This window comes from Somniosus microcephalus, chromosome 1 (assembly GCF_052327205.1).
Source record: "Somniosus microcephalus isolate GS21.2 chromosome 1, FLI_Smic_1.0, whole genome shotgun sequence".
Lineage (NCBI taxonomy): Eukaryota > Metazoa > Chordata > Chondrichthyes > Squaliformes > Somniosidae > Somniosus > Somniosus microcephalus.
The window spans coordinates 142,406,099-142,428,576 of record NC_140987.1 but is presented as its reverse complement, the minus strand read 5'-3'; the positions used below and the strand labels follow the sequence as shown (position 1 = coordinate 142,428,576).

The following is a 22,478-nucleotide window of genomic DNA, read 5'->3' as shown; positions in this document are numbered from 1 at the left end:
TTGGGACTGGAATGAATAAGAGCAGTGGATAAAGTGCTGATCCCGCGAACAAAGAAGGACATTTTGTCGTTTCTGGGAATGGTGGGTTATTGTAGACAATGGATATATGACTACAGAGAAATGGATGCGGTCTTACGATCAGCTACGCTGCAGACAGAGCCCCCCATAGTCGAATGGACGCCAGAACGAGATAAGGCATTCAGTGATCTTCAAAAAGCTATGGTCAGTGCTCCCGCGTTAGGACTACCTAAGTATAATAAGCCTTTTCAGTTATATGTCAATGAAAGAGAAGGCTTTGCAACAGGAGTACTGGCACAAGAACATGGGGGAGGAAAAAGGCCTGTAGCATATTACTCTGTAGCCTTACCAGCCGTAGTGAGAGGCATGCCAGCCTGCTTACGAGCCGTTGCTGCAACCGCCACAATAGTGGAAAAATCCATCCCTATTGTGCTTGATCACCCTTGTGTGGTAATTGTTCCCCACGCAGTGCTGCTATTATTAAATTCGGCAGCTACTCAGCACTTTACGGCGGCAAGAAGGACTGGGTATGAGATAATCCTCTTGTCACACTCTAATTATACCTACCAGCGATCACCAGCTGTCAACCCGGCGACCTTTGTGCCAATACCAACAGAACATCCAGGTGAACCAGAACACGACTGCTTGTTAACTGTTGAAGCCACCACTACACCCAGGCCAGATTTGCTAAGTGATCCTATTGATAATCCTGACTTGATCCTCTTCACGGATGGTTCTTCGCATCGACCCAGTGATGATCAACTATTAGCAGGTTATGCGGTGGTGACTCCTCATGAATTATTGGAAGCTTATGCGTTGCCACCTGGCACATCTGCACAAGCAGCTGAACTATATGCATTAACCAGAGCCTGTATTTTGGCTAAAGATCAAAGCGTCAATATCTATACTGACTCCTGTTATGCATTTGGGGTAGTGCATGATTTTGGACAATTATGGAAAAACAGAGGTTTTATTACATCCTCAGGAAAATCTATTAAGCATGCGCAAATGGTGTTAAATTTGTTGGAGGCTATTCAGTTGCCAAGTAAAATTGCAGTGCTAAAATGTGAGGCCCACACCATGGCAGGTGATGAAGTCTTGTGTGGAAATAGGTTTGCTGATAGTCCGGCTAAAGAGGTCGCACTGAGGCAGGCCCCACAGTTCAAGCCGCCAAAAATACCATTAGTAACTTTCGTCCAGAACTTCCTAGTAGCATTGATGCTGATCTACTACGACAGGCCCAAAGTCAGGCAACAGTCCAAGAAAAACGTACTTGGAGTAAGGCAGGTTGCTATCAAGATCATGATATATGGATGCATCCTGATGGCCAAGTGGTTTGCCCACGAAGCTTGTTTTTGCCCCTGTCTCGCCTGGCACATGGACAGGCTCACATGGGCAATGGAGGGATGGCACATGCATTGCCCCAACAATGGTATGCACCAGGAATAACGGTAACAATTGAAAAAGTTGCCAGAACGTGTTTAGTATGTCAGCAGAACAATAGAGGGAAATCGCCCGCAAATTTTGATCACCTACCCCAACCAGAGCTGCCCTTTGAGAATCTACAGATAGATTTTGTACATATGCCCGCAGTAAAAGGATTTAAGTACATACTGGTAATAGTAGATATGTTCTCCAGATGGGTAGAGGCATACCCCACTAGGAGGGATGATGCCAGAACAGTAGTAAGCATTCTGCTAAAAGAAATAATACCTAGATTTGGAATACCTATGGGAATAAACAGTGACAGAGGAACTCATTTCACCAGCAAACTGATAAAAAAACTTAACTGAAGCCCTTGGATTTCAATGGAAATTGCACATACCTTACCAGCCACAATCCTCAAGAATAGTGGAAAGAGTGAATGGGGAAATCAAGGCCGCCCTAACCAAAGTATGCCAGCAAAATGGGTTGCAATGGTCGGATGCCGTGCCAGTAGTAATGTATGCCCTGAGAAATCAGAAAAATAGAAACACAGGTCTGACACCACATGAGTTCTTGATGGGCCGGCCTATGACAACAGGCACACGCCCACCCATGACTCCAGAGAAGGTGGCATTAATTTGGAATGATGAAAAATCATTAAAATATGCTCAGGCCATGTGTGAAACAGCAGGAAGAATACATGAGAAAGTGAGACAGGCCCAGACGCGCCCCACAGAAGGAAACATGCACCCCTTTAAACCCGGAGATCAAGTTTATGTGAAAGCGCTAAATAAAGAATCTTTTTCTCCTAGGTGGAAAGGACCATATTTGGTGCTGCTTACAACTCGAACAGCTCTCAAATTGAAAGAAAAACCTGATTGGGTACACGCTACAAGGTGCAAGTTGCATCATCCGGAGGAAACACCGGAGGTGGAGTATAAACATACTGCACCAGACACCACTTCAGAAACGGGAAAAGATCCGTGCCCACCATAATTTGGCACTCCATTGAAGGACTGATTACTTTCGGATTGCTATATATGTTTATATTTAATGCTGTATAACAATAATTAGGATAATTTAAAGATTTCTAGGATAAATCAGGAAATATGTTAAACCAGATAATAATAATCGGCCTATGTGTAATAAGGACAGCCGCCTGGACCATCCTGCCTACTGAAAAAACAGAATGGGCAGGCCAGTTAGGATAGAAGGCGAGAGACAGTAACCAATCGCAGGGAACTTACACTTGTAACAATGGCACCATTTGTGTAATTGCTAATTGGACGATTAATTGCGAAGCCTGTGGGATGTTCGAAATGAAATCTGGGATGGATAAAATAGTATTTAGCCAAGGATCTAATATAACTCTAAGTATAAAATGGGAAAAGGGAGTGAACATAAGTTGTAGAATAGAGAATGACACTGACATACTAAACAATTATACTAAATTATGGAAATGGTATAAAAATGACACAAGAACCGGAGACATGGAACAACCGATATATTTGAAAGACGGTCAGGCGTACGGATGCATGAATGCAACTCTTATAGAAGGAAGACCTCACTGGTATGGGGAAACATTCTTTGCAAAGAAAACGAAACAGATAGAAAGTCCTATGGACCATTTGCAAAGATTGCATTCTACCTGTACCCCGGTCTTGATCTCCCCATATACTCTAAATTTGACAGTACAGGTACAATATGAGGATAAAAAAGATACTGGATGTAATATTACTACTATACAAGCCAAATTGAATAAGAGAGTTAGGATCAGGAGAAGGAGAAGGGACTTAGCAACGGTCTTGGGAGGAGTAGGAACTGGTATGGGAGCCCTTAATGCAATAGATATTGAAACATTGCAGAATAAAATACAGCAAGTAGGAGGGCTGACAGGAGATGCTATAAAATTAAGAAATGCTTGGGACAATGGACTGACAGCAGCGATGTTAACACAGTGGATATCAGATACAATGAGTTGGAAGCAAGTAAATAAGTTAGAAAAGGAACAAGAGAATGTTGCAAAGGGACAAGAGAAAGTCAATAATCATACTCAATGTATGTTTAAAGAAATTACCAAGCAGTCACTGAGGGCTGAGCTAGAGCGAATCGCTATGTCAGGACATGCTCCTAGTTGGATGAGAATTTTCGGATTTGAAGGAAATAATCTAGAAGTAAAACCTGATCGAAGATATACTAAATGTGACCTTAAGGGATGTAATTTTACAATGAAAGTGGTAAATGTGACAAAAGCCAAAACCTGGTGTCAGTTCTTGGTATTGCCCCAACTGTTTGGAGAAAACTTTTGGTATCCCGAATTTCATGGTAAATGGATAGATCTGGGGAATAAGACCCACGATGCCTCGGATTGCCAAGATTGGCCGTTTGGAAAAGTATGCCCATTGCATACCCCTATATATGAACCTTGCTCATTACAACATAGTAGAGGTACATGTATTTGGAATTTGAAACCTTGTAATGATACTACCTTGCATGAGATAGGCCAGAACTATCTGCGTATTAGCAGTGCCTGGCCTATATATGTAGATGGGATTTTGAAAAGTCCCCCTTTAAACACTTGCATAAAAGATGTTTATACTGTGTTTGACCCACATACCAACAAAACATATCAGTTGGGAAAATGGGCTACGGTAATGCAAAGAAGAACTGTATTGGGGATAGAAAATGCCCCCCCTACAGTTAATTTGGCTAATCTGACGAAATTTTTGAAAAACAATGAAAAGATAGCAGAAGCCTTAGCGAAAAGAGGAAGAGATCTGCACCATTTAAAAGCAGTGATGGATTATGATGAGCAAGGTTTGATTCAAATAGCTACGCAAATAACAGATTTGATGGTACACCACTGGTGGGATGTATTTAACGGATGGTCACCTAAAGCATCCGCAGTGCTGGAATTGTTTGTTCACCCGATGGTTATATTTTGTGTAGTGACAGGAGTTTTATTTATATTAATTTGTATAATGTGGATAAGAGTGAGATATCTGCTAGCGCAAACAGTAGAATCAGTAGCATCTGTAAAAAGAGCTACGAAAGCGCTAGAGAGAAAGGAAAGAAAAAGAGCAAACCAGGATGACTATGATGAAGAAGATTGTCTGAAAATGCGTCCCTTCCCAAAGGGATATTATCCTCCCTATGAAAACAAACTGAATACAATGCCGTAAAGCAGTGTTGATCAGTAAAGATCAACAAGGAGGGAATTGTGGGAGAAAACGTATTAAACATTAAGGCATGCTGGGATACTTGACCACTTTACTAATTGAACAAAGGATACTAAACTAGTTAAAACTAAAAGAACTGCTGACTGCCATAATGAAGTCAAGCTGACCTTTTGGCTTAGGACATCTGGTGATAAAATGTGAATATGTTAATCTGTTTCTTGAAATGTAATGTAAGCTAATCACCTGAAGTTGTTTACCTTGCTGTATAACTATGAGTGCTGTACATTAGTAATTTAGAGTGCTGGTGGGCAGTAGGGACTGCTGCAGACTCTCCGTGATATCACGTAATAAATTCCTAAAGCAAACCTCGAAGTCTCCGTCTGATAGTTAATTTCCTCGACACATCCACAATCCCCACCGCCACTTCCCTCAAATACCTCTATTGCCTGTGGGCCTGCAACCGTAAGCAGCAACGCTATCTTCCTTGCGTCTGGCTTCGTACCGAATCTGATGGCTGCAATGTAATGTTCGAATTGTTGTTTAAGAGTCTGCCAATTGCAGTCGATATTTCCTGTGAGTTTCAAATGCTCTGGTGGCTTCAAATTCTCCATGTCGCTTTTCACAATTTTCAGCAGATCTTCACCATCCTGGTACCATCTTATGTTCATTAATAAATAGACATTCTTATTATGAACACAGCTAGCTTTTGCTAGACACTTTTATTGAGCACATGTGGACTAGGTACAGTATCTGTAGAGGCATCCATCTTGACTGCTGCCTTGTGGGTAGCCTAGTGCCTCATGGGTAATGTAGTCTTAATATACATACAGCTGGGTAGTGTAGTCTTATATATATATACAGCTCTACGGCTCCACCTAGTGTCCACTATAGAATGACATGTTATTGATCATTACAGATGGGAACCATTTACACCCTGTCACCTTGGCGCTCAGAATCTGACCACGGTGAACCCCAACACCAGCATCACCAGACACACCAGCAGCACCACCAACAACACCAACCTTCTCCACAATCCACTGATGCTGCACAGGACACATGGCATCAGCACCTGACCACATTGCTGCCCAGGAGGCCAGGGATGGCCTCACCATGGCCAGATTTACTTCACTTGACACTGTACACCCTGGCTGCCACATGATACGGCAGGTTGGCACCACCCTACACCAACACAATAAAGCATCCCTGCAATGCCCAAGCCATTCCTTTCAATCCCATCACCATTGCGGGGGGTACTGTTATGTCTTACCATTCACTGCAACTCACTAAGCCACTTCCAAAGGTGCACACAGATCTGTCCAAGAAAGCAAAGTGTTGAAAATAAAGGTTTCAATGTTTGACACCACATTAACAGAGACTTTACATGAACATTGCATAAAACACCCAAGTGCCTACCCTTGCGTGTTGTTAGTTGGTATGATTGGACTAGGATGAGGGTGAATGTGGGTGCGGCTAGTGAGATGGGGAAGTGATAATACAGATAGAGAGGAATGGGTGGAGGTGCAAGGTAAGTTGGTGTGAGTAAGGATGTGCAGGAGTAGGGTAGGGAAGGCAGAGTGATGAGGATGTGATGAGTGGCATATCAGGATGAGGTTGAGTGTGTTTTTGCAGTAACGTTTCCTGATCTACTGAGATCATTGAAAGGTTTCTGCCACTGCAGCCTGGTCCTCCTGATGATATCTCTGCTTGTGTCCTCCTGTGCAATGTGCAACCAGGCTGCGTTGATCTCCTGGAGGGAAGAGAACTTCCCTGCGTGCTGTGACTCCCTCTATAAGCATATGGAGGGAGTCATGAGAGAGCCTGGGTGTGGCCGTGCACCTCTGTGCCGTGCTTGTCAGTGTTTGCAGCACTTCAATGCTGTAGAACACTGACAGCGCAACTGTCAAAATCAATTTGTGCATGGCCACCGACGTTGCCCGCATTGGACCCACCGAGGTAGGGGAAATTGCATCCAAAGAGTTTGTCATGGATAAAACTTGGAATAGAAAATTAATTATAGCAACAATCTGTCACGAAAGTGTGTGTTGGAGCTGCAGTATATGAGAACACAGTGGCTTAAACAAAAAATATTATTATCTAATTCCAGTGTAGTACTGAGGGAGTGCTGCACTGCCGGAGGTGCTGTCTTTCAGATGAGATGTTAAACCGAGGTCCCGTCTGCCCTCTCAAGTGGATGTAAAAGATCCTTGGAACTATTTCGAAGAACAGTGGAGTTATCCCCAGTGTCCTGGTCAATATTTATCCCTCAATCAACATCACTAAAAACAGATTATCTGGTCATTTTCACATTGCTGTTTGTGGGAGCTTGCTGTGTGCAAATTGGCTGCTGTGTTTCTTACATTACAACAGTGACTATACTTCAAAAAAGTACTTCATTGGCTGTAAAGTGCTTTGGGATGTCAGGTGGTCATTTAAGGTGTTATATAAATGCAAGCCTTTCTTTTTTTCTTCATAAGAGTAAATTGACAATGTCAAGTAGGGGGATGAGGTAAAGGCTCAAGATGGAAAACACTGACCTGAGTAGGACACCAAGGTTTCACAGACCTAGCAGAAGGAGACAATAAACCTGAGATGTGTCAACTAATGGGGAAACAGCAATAGAGGATCGGCACCTCAATATTTATTGAGTGAAAACTATTGTCAGCAGTCTCTAAAGACACATACTACATAAATGCCTTGAAAATCCTTGGGAGACCAGCAGAATCCAGTGTATCTCTGAAGGTGGGCACACTGATTGAGGTGAGCTGATGGGTGAAAGTGGGCCCCACTGGTGTGGTCCAGTGAAAGTGGCCTGAACAATTGAAGAAAGAGAAGAAAGAAAGAAAGAGAAGAAAGAAAGAGAAGAAAGAGAAGAAAGAAAGAAAAAGAAAGAAAGAAAGAAAGAAAGAAAGAAAGCCTTCACAGCTGATGAAGTACTTTTGAAGTTGTAATGTAAAATTGTATACAGCAATGTCCCACAAATAGCAATGAGATAAATAACCAGATATTCTGTTTTGGTGAAGTTGGTTGAGGGATAAATATTAACCAGGAGGTTAGAAGAACTGCCTTGCTCAACTTCGAAAGAGGCGGCAGAGCCCAGGTAGGCCTCAGAGCGGTAGATGCGGCGGCGGCGGGAATCTCGGCGGATCGGCGAGGCTTTAAAGAGATGGCAGATACCAGGTAGGCCTCAGAGCAGCAGTGCGGCGGGAATCTCAGCGGAGCAGCGAAGCTTTAAAGAGGCGGCAGAGACCAGGTAGGCCTCAGAGCGGCAGCAGCAGTGGGAATCTCGGCGGAGCGGCGAAGCTTTAAAGAGGAGGCAGAGACCAGGTAGGCTTACCAATCTCAGAGAGAGGGAGAGAAGTAAAAAGTAATCGAAGTGTGACATCACCAGAAAGCAGGTAAGTGATTGGTTGGTGAGTATTTCTCTCTTTTTTAAACTTTAACTCTGTGCTTTATACTTTCTAAGCTCTCTGTGGTGTAGCAGGGACTGTTTGTAAACCAGGGCCCGTAAATATATCATTTAACTGTAGTGTAATTGGTGGGATTGATTTGATTTAATTTACTTTGAATTAATTAAAGGGTAAGTCGTGGCGGGACAGCCTGGCCCCGTGGTATGCTCCTCCTGCGCTATGTGGGAACTCAGGGACACTTCCTGTGTCCCTGACAACCATGTGTGCAGGAAGTGTATCCAGCTGCAGCTACTGGCAGACCGCATTGCGGTGCTGGAGCTGCAATTGGATACATACTGGAGCATTCGCGATGCTGAGGACATCGTGGATAGCATGTTTAGGGAGTTGGTCACACCACAGGCAAAGGTTGCACAGGCAGAAAGGGAATCAGTGACCAACAGGCAGAGTAGTAGGTGCAGGCAGGTAGTGCAGGGGTCCCCTGTGGCCATCCCCCTCTCAAACAGATATACCACTTTGGATACTGATGGGGGGGATGGCTTACTAGGGGAAGGTAGCAGCAGCCAACTTCCTGGCACCAGGGGTGGTTCTGCTGCACAGGACAGGAGGAAAAAGAGTGGGAGAGCTATAGTGATAGGGGATTCTATTGTAAGGAGAATAGATAGGCATTTCTGCGGCTGCAAACGAGACTCCAGGATGGTGTGTTGCCTCCCTGGTGCAAGGGTCAAGGATGTCTCAGAGCGGCTGCAGGACATTTTGGAAAGGGAGGGTGAACAGCCCGTTGTTGTGGTGCATATAGGTACCAACGATATAGGTAAAAACTGGGATGAGGTCCTAAAAGCTGACTATAGGGAGTTAGGAGGTAAATTAAAAAATAGGACCTCAAAGGTAGTAATCTCAGGATTGCTACCAGTGTCATGTGCTAGTCAGAGCAGAAATAGAAGGATATTTCAGATGAATACATGGCTAGAGGAATGGTGCAAGGGGGAGGGATTCAAATTCCTGGGACATTGGAACCGGTTCTGGGGGAGGTGGGACAAGTACAAAATGGACGGTTTGCACCTGGGCAGGGCTGGGACCGATGTCCTAGGGGGAGGGTTTGCTAGTGTTCTGGGGGAGGGTTTAAACTAAAATGGCAGGGGGTTGGGAACCTCAGCGGGGAGACAGAGGAAAGGGAAGCAAGGATAAAAGCAAAAGACAGGAAGGAGAAAAACAAAAGTGGCAGGCAGTGAAATCAAGGGTTTAAATCAAACATGGCCACAGTAAATAATAATTCTAAAAGATTTAAGAGCGTTAAAAAAACAAGCCATAGGCTTTGTGTCTTAATGCGAGGAGCATTTGTAATAAGGTGGATGAATTGCTGCGCAAATAGAGGCAAACAAATTTGATATGATTGAAATTACGGAAACATGGCTCCAGGGTGGCCAAGGCTGGGAACTCAATATCCAGGGGTAATCAATATTCAGGAAAGATAGGCAAAAAGGAAAAGGAGGTGGGGTAGCATTGCTGGTTAAAGAGGGGATTAACACAATTGTAAGGAAGGATATTAGCTCTGATGATGTGGAATCTGTATGGGTAGAACTGAGAAGTACCAGGGGCAGAAAACTTTAGTGGGAGTGGTATATAGACCTCCAAACAGTAATGCGGAGGTCGGGGATGGCAATAAAAGGGAAATTAGAGAAGCGTGCAATAAGGGCACAGCAGTTATCATGGGTGACTTTAATCTACATATAGATTGGGCTAACCAAATTAGTAACAATACTGTGGAGGAGGAAATCCTGGAGTGTATACGGGATGGTTTCCTGAACCAATATGTCGAGGAACCAACCAGAGATCAGGCCATCTTAGACTGGGTATTATATAATGAAAAAAGATTAATTAGCAATCTTGTTGTGCGAGGCCCCTTGGGTCGGAGCAATCAAAATATGATAGAATTCTTCATTAAGATGGAGAGTGAAGTAGTTGACTCAGAGACTAGGGTCCTGAATTTAAATAAAGGAAACTACGATGGTATGAGGCACGAGTTGGGTAGGATTGATTGGGGAATATCACTCACAGGGTTGACGGTGGATAGGCAATGGCAAACATTCAAAGATCGCATGGATGAACTACAGAATTTGTTCATCCCAGCTTGGCATAAAATAAAACAAAAAAGGTGACTCAACCGTGGCTAACAAGGGAAATTAGAGATAGCATAAGATCCAAGGAGAGGACATATAAATTGGCCAGAAAAAGCAGTAAACCTGAGGATTGGGAGCAGTTTAGGATTCAGCAAAGGAGGACAAAGGGATTAATTAAGAGGGGGAAAATAGAGTATGAGAGTAAGCTTGCAGGGAGCATAAAAACTGACTGTAAAAGCTTTTATAGATATGTGAAGAGAAAAACATTGGTGAAGTCAAGTGTAGGTCCCTTGTAGTCAGAATCAGGGGAATTTATAATGGGGAACAAAGAAATGGCAGACCAATTAAATACATACTTCGGTTCAGTCTTCACAAAGGAGGACACAAATAACCTCCCAGAGATGTCGGGGAACATGGGCCTAATGAAAGGGAGGAACTGAAAGAAATCAGTATTTGTAGGGAAATGGTGTTAGAGAAATTGACGGGATTGAAGGCCGATAAATCCCCAGGGCCTGATAATCTACATCCTAGGGTACTTAAGGAGGTGGCCCTAGAAATAGTGCATGCATTGCTGGTCATCTTCCAAAATTTGATAGACTCTGGAACAGTACCCATGGATTGGAGGGTAGCTAATGTTACCCCACTGTTCAAAAAAGGTGGTAGAGAGAAAACGGGGAATTACAGACTGGTAAGCCTGACATCGGTAGTGGGGAAAATGCTAGAGTCCATTAGAAAAGATGTAATAGCAGAGCACTTGGAAAACAGTGACAGGATCAGACAAAGTCAACATGGATTTACAAAACGTAAATCGTGCTTGACTAATCTACTGGAATTTTTTGAGGATATAACTGTTAGAATAGATAAGGGGGAACCAGTGGATGTGGTGTATTTGGACTTTCAGAATGCTTTCGATAAGGTCCCGATAAGAGATTAGCGTGCAAAGTTAAAGCACATGGGATTGGGGGTAAGGTGCTGACTTGTATACAGAACTGGTTGGCAGACAGGAAGCAAAGAGTTGGAATAAACGACTCCTTTTCCAAGTGGCAGGCAGTGACTAGTGGGGTACCGCAAGGATCGGTCCTTGGACCCCAGCTATTCACAATATATATTAATGATCTGGACGAGGGAACTAGATGTAATATCTCCAAGTTTGCAGACGACACAAAGCTGGTTGGGCGTGTGTGCTGTGAGGAGGGTGCCGAGAAACTCCAGTATGATTTGGACAGGTTGGGTGATTGGGCAGAAGCATGGCAGATGCAATCTAACGTGGATAAATGCGAGGTTATCCACTTTGGTGTCAAAAACAAGAAGGCAGATTATTATCTGAATGGCAATAGGTTGGGAGAACGGGAAGTGCAACGAGACCTGGGCGTCCTTGTGCACCAGTCGCTGAAGGTAAGCATGCAGGTGCAGCAGGTGGTTAAGAAGGCAAATGGTATGTTGGCCTTCGTAGCAAGAGGGTTTGAGTACAGGAACAAGGATGTCTTGCTGCAGTTGTACAGGGCCTTGGTGAGACCACATCTTGAGTATTGTGTGCAGTTTTGGTCGCCTTACCTGAGGAACGATGTCCTTGCCATGGAAGGAGTGCAGCGAAGATTCACCAGGCTGATACCTGGGATGGCAGGAATGACGTATGAGGAGAGATTGGGTCGATTTGGCTTTTACTCGCTGGAGTTTGGAAGAATGAGAGGGGATCTCATTGAAACTTATAAAATTCTAACAGGACTGGACAGACTAATGCAGGAAGGATGTTCCCGATGGTCAGGGAGTCCAGAACCAGGGGTCACAGTCTAAGGATAAGCGGTAAGCCATTTAGGACAGAGATGAGGAGGAATTTCTTCACCCAGAGAGTGGTGAACCTGTGGAATACTCTACCACAGAAGGCAGTAGAGGCCAATTCATTAAATATATTCAAGAAGGAGTTGGATATATTTCTTAAGACTAAAGGGATCAAGGGATATAGGGAGAAAGCAGGGACAGGGTACTGAATTTGGATGATCAGCTATGATCGCATTGAATGGTGGAGCAGGCTCGAGGGGCCGAATGGCCTACTCCTGCTCCTATCTTCTATGTTTCTATGTTTCTATGAATAGTGGCATGGGAGATTTAATGTCCACATGAGAGGGCAGAGGGGTCTTGCTTTAATGTCTCATCCAGAAGGACAGAATGGAATAGATTGGGCCCCTTACACATGTGGAGGAGGAAGATTTGGCAGGAGAGGGGTCTGGGTAAACTGGCCCCAATGGGGAGCAGATGCCACATTTTACGGTTCACAGAGTAGATGGGCCCCAGAGAGGTGCCCATAGTCACGTTTTTGCCTGCCTCCCCTATGCAAATTAGGTGCCCACCCAATGACCCCACAAACTCGAGCTGGTTGATTGCTGGAGAGCACTAGCAGGTGTAAACACCAAGATTGTGTCCTGAGGCAATTTGGTCCTATGGAGTCTACAACTCCTAGGACATTTTGAACATTCAACTAACATATAAAACACCTGTATATTTTGTTTCTACTGCACCTGCGACTGTTTGCACTCTCCGCATCATTGATCCCATAAATTCTCCGGATGAAATTAGCACTTGGAATTTACATGGGGTTCTCCCAGTTTCCCACTGTAACTTTGGCAGGAGATCGGCAGTTCCCTCAGAGAAACAACATGAATGGCCCTAGGGTTTCCACTGATCTTATGCCGAAGTAATAGTGGCAAATCAAGAAAACCCTGCAGAAATTCTCCCCGTTACTTTTCTGTCAAATATATGGATTGTTTGATGCAGAGACTCCACACCCACAAGCAACTGAGTTGCGACTATCCAAGTTCAGTTCTCAAAGGATAATGCAGCCAGCAGAGAGATGAGACTTTCACCCATCAGTTTGGACAGGATTCAAATCCAGGTCTTAGAGATGAAAGGACAGTGTTCTGAACAATTGTGCAATCCAATCCCTCAACTGCACACATTCTCAAAATATGATGGAGCTACAATTCCTCAGTGAGGCAGTTGTGGGAAAATATTAAATGCATTTGGGAAGTTTGGGGGCGATTTTCACTGAATACTTTAGCTGCTAAAGAGGCGGCCAAGATGGGGTCTCAAACTGAAACGTCGGTTTAGTCTGCATTTAGCACAAGACGCCATCTGGGTAAAGGAGTTGAAGCCAACGCTAGGAATGGCTTTCCAAATTCTAGTTAAATAGCTGATTGCCACTTAATATGCCTGCCAATGCTCATAAAAGAGGCTGCACAGCTTTTTGGTGACTGGCGCTTCCACTAACACCTTCTCCTAACAGTGACCAGCTGTTTGGGAGTAAACATGGCATTGATGTCGATTTCAAGTGCTCCTTAAAGGGATACACACCACTTAAAGGGCTACTCACCGTTTCATGATAATTGCTGCTGGAGCTGTGAAGAGGTCCTCTGAAACACATCGGGAAACTTTCTGGGACACTGTCAAGACTTCACCAACAGTCGCACAACTGTTATTCTGGAAATTCTCTGAAGACTTCACCTAAAAATAGTGAGTGCTGTGCTACTCCACCTTATTGGACATCTAATAGGAGTCACCGGGAGAAAGGGAGTGCTTTCTTGCTAGGGGTCCCCATTGGTCTGGATAAGGAATGGGATAAGGACATGAGGCCAAGCAGAGCAGCACCAGCTGCTGTAGGAGAGAGGGACAGGAGTGCAAGGTGGTATCCTTCCACCCTGCTGGTTCAGATCATCCCTCCTCCTCTGGACCTCCTTCATAAGGACTTCCAGTGCCACATCCAAGAACCTATGCACCCTCTCCTTCGGTCCCTGAGCCAACCTAAAACCTGGTGCTGTGTGACAACCAGAGCACTCTACACCTTCAGTGCAAGCGGATGCAAGGAGCCCACATCTACTGCTCCATGACAATTGCGTCTAATCAGCACTTGAGTTCTAAACCTACAGGTTTCTGGTTAGCACCTGCAGGCACGTTAGAAAGAAAGAAACAAACAAACAAAGAAAGAAAGAAACAAAGAAAAAAAGAAAGAAAGAAAGAAAGAAAGTAAGAAAGAAAGAATTCAAAATTATTTTTAAGGAAATAAATACAATGTTAGAGGTGTACATAACAGGAAGCAATTTTCAACAATAACCATGTAAATATATTGTTGTATCCATTACATCCACCTGAGTTTGGGAACTTGATGAAGAAGAATCCAAAAAGAATCTTGAGTTGAGGTTGACATGCTGTCCACACAGAAAGTAATAGGACATGAAATTGAAAGCTTGTAACTCTGGTTGGGCATGTGCGCATTCTCTAGCCTTTCTCTGTGGCTGCAGCACTTACTTGTATTTTTATTTGCATTATCCTGATTTCAGACATGTAGAAAATGTGCTCCCCATATAGACATTACTGACTAATGATTTGATTGATATTGGCAGATGTAAGAGACTTTGGTAAATGTAATGCAAAATGTAATACTGCAGCTTCAAGACTTTGGAAATAAAATACAAAAATACTCTTCATGATCTCCATTTGCTCAGTTAGGAAAGGAAGAGAAGGAGAAATGGCAATAAACTGTTTTAAATGTTAAAATATGATTTTATGCCTTTGTATTTTCCTAAGGAAAGGGGTGGGGGACAATTGGTTGGGAGTTGTTTGTATGTTACGTATGACCCGGTCATAATTTATGCAGAACACCCTGCCAGTTATGGAAGCCATACAGGCCACAGGTTATAGCTGAAAAATAGAATAGAAGAGGGAAGGCAAGATATTGAGAACAAATAGCCCTGCAAATTATAGATTATTTAAATTGGACTCAATTAATTCAAAAGTAGAAATTCTGAAGTACTTGTGATAAATGTTATGGTAAATTATAAAGAAAGATAATCTAAAATAATTTGCACAAGCCTCTTGAATCCAATTATCTTTCCCCCTCTGTGGAGCCTCTCCAGTTTGACCAAACCCAGAACCCACAATGGTGGAGTAGAATGTTTCTGCAAAAAAATCTTGATGGCGTGGACAATAACTGTATTTCATGGAATTACCAGCTTTGATGAATCTGCACCGAGTTGTTTTTCAAAACGTACAGTAGGATGAACTCTCCAGTGAGAATAGAACAGTTGGATTTTAAAGTGTCCCCACCCCACATTTCAAAATTTAAGGTTGAATTAAGTTAAATAGTTTTGCTTTAATTAATCTAAATAATATAAATCAAAAATGGAAACCCAACATGTTTAAATGTAATTAAACTATTGACCCTAAACTCTTAATCCCAACATTAACTATAAAAATATTTTATTTTATTATTCAGTCAATCCACCCGGCTACGGTTGTCTTTGATCGCATTTAAATGCAAAACCAGTTAATCTTGTTCCTGACACTTCCAGTTTAAACATTTAGACGCACAAGTGGAAGTTATTTGTTTTTATTTGGGTGTTTAAAGAGGCACCATTCAAACACATATTCTCAACAAACTTTATGTAGACTTTTTACAAACATACAAATGATAATGTATATCATGTCAAATGCAGTACTGCATCACTTTGGTCCATCATAATAAAAATGATGCATAACTCTTCTCCTTCCCCAACCAATAAGAGGTCTGCTTTAAAACAATTGATAAAACTTATTTAAAATGTTTCAAAGTTCAAGTTCACAATATATATAAATGATCTAGATGAGGGAACTAGATGTAATATCTCCAAGTTTGCAGATGACACAAAGCTGGGTGGGCGTGTGTGCTGTGAGGAGCATGCCGAGAAACTCCAGTATGATTTGGACAGGTTGGGTGATTGGGCAGAAGCATGGCAGATGCAGTATAATGTGGATAAATGCGAGGTTATCCACTTTGGTGGCAAAAACAGGAAGGCAGATTATTATCTGAACGGCAATAGATTGGGAGAAGGGGAAGTGCAACGAGACCTGGGCGTCCTTGTGCACCAGTCGCTGAAGGTAAGCATACAGGTGCAGCAGGCGGTTAAGAAGGCAAATGGTATGTTGGCCTTCATAGCGAGAGGGTTCAAGTACAAGAACAAGGATGTCTTGCTGCAGTTGTACAGGGCCTTGGTGAGACCACACCTTGAGTATTGTGTGCAGTTTTGGTCGCCTTATCTGAGGAAGGATGTTCTTGCCATGGAGGGAGTGCAGCGAAGATTCACCAGACTGATACCTGGGATGGCAGGAATGACGTATGAGGAGAGATTGGGTCAATTGGGCTTATACTCGCTGTAGTTTAGAAGAATGAGAGGGGATCTCATTGAAACTTGTAAAATTCTAACAGGGCTGGACAGACTGGATGCAGGAAGGATGTTCCCAATGGCCGGGGAGTCCAGAACCAGGGGTCACAGTCTAAGGATAAGGGGTAAGCCATTTAGGACAGAGATAAGGAGGAATTTCTTCACCCAGAGAGTGGTGAACCTGTGGAATTCTCTACCACAGAAGGCAGTGGAGGCCAATTCATTAAATATATTCAAGAAGGAGTTGGATATATTTCTTAAGGCTAAAGGGATCAAGAGATATGGGGAGAAGGCAGGGACAGTGTACTGAAATTGGATGATCAGTCATGATCTCATTGAATGGCGGAGCAGGCTCGAGGGGCCAAATGGCCTACTCCTGCTCCTATCTTCTATGTTTCTATGTAAAGGGGAAATAATTTCTGAAATTTGGTGTAACTTTAAAAATCAATTTAACTAATATACAATAGAGAGCTACTGTTTCTGAAAATAACAGACTAAAGTCGAGGAAATTTTTGACTTTTAAACTTGTACAAAAAATTATGATAATTTCTGTCCTTACACTTTTTCTTTTGTTATTGATAGTCACAGCCCTTTTTTTCCCCTATGTTTTTCCTTTGTTCTCCTTTCTTGGTCTTCCTGGATATTACAACGTAACAGCAGGAAGGCTATCAGGGAGGGATTTGCTCCTTAACTGTGCTCTGTAGTCAGTTGCTTAAAGGTGCATGACATGAGCTCAGGAATAATTCTCCCTGTGATTTTCAATCCCTCTCTATGGGATATATATGGACTTGCTCAGTGCCTCCCTATAATTGTAACCAGAACATGCAAAAATCAATGCATGGCATGATGAGATCTAAATTAACAATTGCTGCGTCCATTTTATGGGCCTAAATTGGGCGCATAAATAACCAATTTAGCAGTGCAGAGGCGCGCGCCCGATCTGCATGGGAGTTTGGGCCAGTGCTAAATTAGCTGAGGCATTTTTTAGGTGGCCCCAGTGCCCCTTGAACATAAGAACATAAGCAATAGAAGCAGGAGTAGGCCATATGGCCTCTCGAGCCTACTCCGCCATTCAATAAGACCATGGCTGTGAAGGGATATTTACATAGTCCTAGCCGCTTTAGGGCTACACCGGATCAGGCGTATTTCTCAGACGTTCACTTTCAACTAAAGTTTGAGGTAGCCAAATCCTAAAGGTACTTAATTGGGTCTAAAGGTCCGGGCTATCTCTCCCTAAGGGAAAGGAACAACCCGAGAATGCTACTGTCCTCCAGAAAGCGCTTTCAATAAATTTAGCTAGACTGTAAAGTCCCGGATATTATGAGGGTCTGGAAAAGTTCCTCAGAATTCTGCAACTCTTCACCAAAGAGTGTACAGAGATTGATTTTGCGAGTTTTTGATACAGAAGACTTATGTGAGACAATTCTAAAAATATGTGGAGATTTATTAAAGAACGACATGCAATTTACAGTTGATGAATCAGTCAATCGCAACATTAACAGTTTTAAAAAGAGAAAACATACTGGCCTAGAAATTGGGTATAGCTCCGCTTGAGGCGTTAGAACTGGCGATGCGCAAAGATTATAGCCAGACGAGACTTATCTGCGCCTGGCGCGATATTGGGTTGCTTCACCCCCAAAGGGGATTGAGGCGCTAAATCAGCCGTTGCACGGTGCTCTTAAGGCGCAAAAGGTCAGGCGCTACTCAATATCGACGCGGACGGGCGCAGCGCAGGTGAACTCAATTACGGGAAAGCACGAGACCTACAGGCGCCGGCCGGCTCTTAAAGGGGTGGGTCAGTCAGACTGAGCTTCAACACCCAACGCTCTGCAGTCCTCAGATTCGGCGCTCGCCCTTGTCTGGCGGTACAAGGTGATTATTATGGAGAAGGTTAGGCAGAGAGCAGAGCGCTTCAGCACTGAGGCTCTGGACCACTTGATGGCTGCAGTTGAACACCGTCGGGAGGTCCTGTACCCAGATAATGGCAAGAGGCCAAATCAGAAGGCTTACCGACGATCTTGGAGGGAGGTTGCTGTGAGGGTGAACTCCAGCAGCATGGCAACCAGGACCCCTGTTCAGTGCAGGAAGAAATTCAACGACCTCACACGGATCGTTAGGGTGAGTGATGGCTTACCAAACTTGTGCTTCCCTCCATCTGCAGCTGACTTCGGGCACCCTGCTGCAATGATGCGCCAATGGCCATCTGTCAGTATGCACCCATGGCACTTTCTGGGCACACACATGGACAGATGTCTCAAGGCCTCATGTAAGGGCTCTTGCACCATGGGGGGCATGCGAGGAGGTCTCAAGGCCTCATGTAAGGGCTCTTGCACAATGGGGGGCATGCAATGATGTCTCAAGGCCTCATGTAACAGAACCTCCCCTTCCTTCCCCTGCAGTCCAAGATGGCGCAGATTCGGAAGGAGCAGCGTCGAACCGGTGGCGGACCTGCACAAGTGGTCACTCTAACGGATTTGGAGGAGAGAGTGCACCAGATACTTGGAGGACGTCTGTCTGGTCCAGTCACCACTGCATCTGCCGACCCCATTACCGACAGCGAGGGTAAGACTCTGACCTTTTCCATCTGTTGCCTTCCACTTGGTCCCCCCGCCAGCATGCATCCTCAGTGTGCAGCCATGTCAGAGCCTTGCCGCAATCTGGCATGCCTTTCAGCAAACCTGTCCTTCTGCTAAAGCCACTCTTCCACCTCCCACTTTCAGATGAAGCAGCACCAATGTAAGAATTCGCAATAATCTACAGTTCTGAAGATTCATTTTTTTGATTAAAGGATCCCTGAGCGATGTGCTTTTAAATTTCCAGGGATAAAATGGCAGTCACCACATGGCCGAGACAAAAAGGCTTGGAATGCAGCTTTCTGTGTCTGGAAGTAAGGTTCAATGAAGACAAAGGACAATGCTTTGTTTACAAAGCAATTGAATGCTATTAGCATTTGTTTGTATGTCGAGTGGATCCAAAGGACATCTAAACTGCAGAAGAGACTTTTTGTATCTTAAATGGGAAGCGTTAACATTTGAAAGGATTTTAAATCACCCAGTACTGGACTATAGAGCAGATGTATCTCCCTTTTGTTTCAGCAAAGGGAGCTCTGAAAATCACATTAACTCAATCTAACCACTTTGAGTTAGCCTATCACAGCTTTGGGGTTAATTTTGCACACAGCCCTTGCAAGGCAGGATGTGAGGGGCTCACCAGGTATAAAAAAAGGGCTGAGCAGCCAGCTCGCTCTCTTGACTCTTGACTCTCTTGACTTCCTGGGACGATAGGTGAGCTCTCTCTCTCTCTCTCTCTCTCTCTCTCTTCGCTGGACCACATGTCAGCAGAGTTTCTGACTCCACACAAGGCAACCTAGCAGGAGTTAAGGGGGGATGGTGATTTAAGGGAATTGCTAAGATTGTTTAAATACATTGTAGCCATTGTATCCCTCGTTTTTGCCGTGTGTACCCCCTTGATATATAGTTTTACAATTTTACTGTGTTCGTGTGGGATAGTTTGATATTGTGATTGTAGTTTCTTTTAGTTAATAAAGCTTGATTTTTTTTCTCATCCAAACCACGTGTTCCGTTTTAATATCATTAATTATAAGTTCCTCCACTCAGAACTAAAGGAGGGGTAGCGATTCAAAACCGCTGTTTGTAAATTGGTTTAGAGTGCAGCAGCAAAAAGACTGCTGGCCAGGTAGATTACCTTAAACCAGTTTAAAAGAAGCCCCCGGAATCCTTACATTGGCGAGCCAGGTAGGAGTGGAGGCAGTTTTTGATTTAATAAGTGGTCTGGATCTGGTGAAAGCATCAGCTCTTGTTTCTCTCGTTTTCAGTATGTGGGTAGCCCTGCGAATGTTAGCAGCAGCGTGTAGGCTCACCTATCGGGGTATAGGTGGCTGGGTTAGGAAGGGTGTGATGGGAGAGCAGGAGGAGTTTAAAGAGGCCAGAGCTAGTGGTATGAGGGTGCGGGAAGAGAATGCACGCCTCACACTAGAGGTCACGAAATGCCAGGCATTTATAGAGCGCCTTGTGCAGGAAGTCACAGAGGCGAGGGACAGTGAGATGAGACTGCGGGAAGAGAATGCCAGGTTTGGTGAAGCAGATCATGGCCCCTGTAGGGCAGAGATAGAAAGTCTTAACGTGGCTTTAAAGGCAGCAAGGGGAATGATTTGCATGATCAGCCCGAAGGCAGGTCAGCTGGATTTTACTGGCAGCCCAAATCAAACCGCCCCACAGGCAACACCCAGGGAAAGGCTGGCTAGGGAATTAGAGATCCCAAGTCAGCAGCCCACAGCTCCAGGTTTTGAGGAGCTCTGGCAGCAAGGAGGGGTGGACAATGGGGTGGTAGGAGAACGCCAGCAGGTCCCGCTAGGCAGGCGGGGACCAGGACCAGTGTACCCCCTCCGACAACGGAGGTACGGTCAGCCCGTGAATAATAATGACCCAGGGGCTGTTCAGAATACCTATCTGGTCCCTTATGATACCCCACAGCTCAGGGGTATGGTGAAACATATTCCCATGCTCTCTGAAAAGGGAGACCCCTCACTGCACTTCCAACAAGTAGACCAGGCAGCCGGTGTTAACGGCTGTGATGATGAAGAGAAAGCCAGAATGTTGCTTTTCTCTGTGGATAGTAAGCTCTATCAGACCCTTTCGGCTGAGGCCAAGAGAGGAGAGAAGGGTTTTGAGGACCTGAAGGAGGAAATACTGGAAGCCATGGGTGCGAACGACGGCAATCCGTTCGATCGCGTAGGGAGAACCCTGCAGCAGGAAGGGGAGACTCCACAGGCATTTGCAGACAGGCTGTGGCCAGTCTACAACCGTGCATGTACAGGGGGACAAGATAGGGCACAGCTGAACCAGCAGCAGCAGACCCAATGGCTTTGTTGCCTGGTGTACAATTGCCTGCCCCAGATAAGAGCAAAGGCCAACGCATGGTTTGACCCCCGAGACCCCCTAGTAACCGAAGAGACTGTAATCCGGCAGCTCATGGTGACGTTTAGGAATGGGAGGAATGGTGAGAGCCCCCAGCAGAAGGGTAAAGTCCACGAGGTTGAACCTAGGGCTCAGTATAAGAAAGAGTGGCACCAGGAGGGGAACAGTCCCTCCCAGGCTCGGTTAAATTGCTATGGGTGTGGGAAAGACGGTCACTGGAGAAAAGACTGTAAGAATTCCTGGAAGAATAGCAAGGGAAAGAATCCCCCAGCCCCAGCCCAAAGAGTTGAGACAGGAATCTCCCCCGCCTCAGTCGAGTCGCTACTGGAAGCAATGCGGTCTCTCCTGAGCAACCAGGGAAAGGTAGCAGCCATCAATGGTGCTGCAACCCCCTCGCCCACCTCTGCCTCCCCACAATGACTGGCCGGTATGCTGGTCAAAGAGAGTGCACGTGCAGGCACTTTCTGGGACCCATATGGGTCCGGGCCAGTGGCAGTGATTACAGGCAGGGATGGGGCACAGAGAAATTCAGACAAATTGTACAAGGCAAGTTCAAGTTCACCGCCTGTAAAGACAGGCACTGTGGCCTATTTAAAGGAGCCAGCTTCCCAGCCCGCTTCTAGAGGGGTCCCCCCCATGATGTGGGACCCTGCGGGGGCAGGGATAGCAATCCCTCTTGCAGGAGACATAGGGAGGGAGCTGACACCAGGTTTTAAACATGGGGAGGAAAATTTCCAGCCACCAGCCGCGGGTGGTGAGAGTATAACTGCCCCCAGCACAGGAGTGGGCAGGGAAGAGCAGACAAACCCAGAGAGAGATTTGCACCGGCAGGCTGCCAGGTACATTATACAGTGCGGGCTATTTGGACATGGGGGAGAAGGTTCCCAGCCAGCTGGGGCTGTGACCCAAGCTTAGGGTCTGCCAGCCAAAGTTTCCCCCAGAGAGACACCCCTCAGGAGGTCTCAGCGGGTGCCCCAGCCTAAGAAAGCATGGTCACCCACTTTACAGTGGAGTAGGACGGTTTCCCGAGCCAGGGAAAAGCCAGAGAACAGAGGCCCCCACTCAACAGCCATAAGCTGCGGGGGACCAGAGACAGGAGGCAGACCAGCTTCGCTGCAGCCAGCAGCAATCTGCGACAGTGCCAGAGATTAGACGGGCTGTCCGGAGACGGGCGGCATTTGTATTATAACTATGTGTGTGTATA

At 45.0% G+C, this 22,478-nt stretch overlaps 1 protein-coding gene across 1 annotated transcript; it reads left to right on the top strand.

The window, feature by feature from the left end:
- Positions 1–1,872: 1,872 nt before the first annotated feature.
- On the top strand, positions 1,873–4,977 carry LOC147124387 (uncharacterized). The gene has a single exon (XM_085986316.1). The coding sequence runs from the start codon at positions 2,754–2,756 to the stop codon at positions 4,623–4,625; it is 1,872 nt and encodes a 623-aa protein (XP_085842442.1). The 5' UTR covers positions 1,873–2,753; the 3' UTR covers positions 4,626–4,977.
- Positions 4,978–22,478: the final 17,501 nt, after the last annotated feature.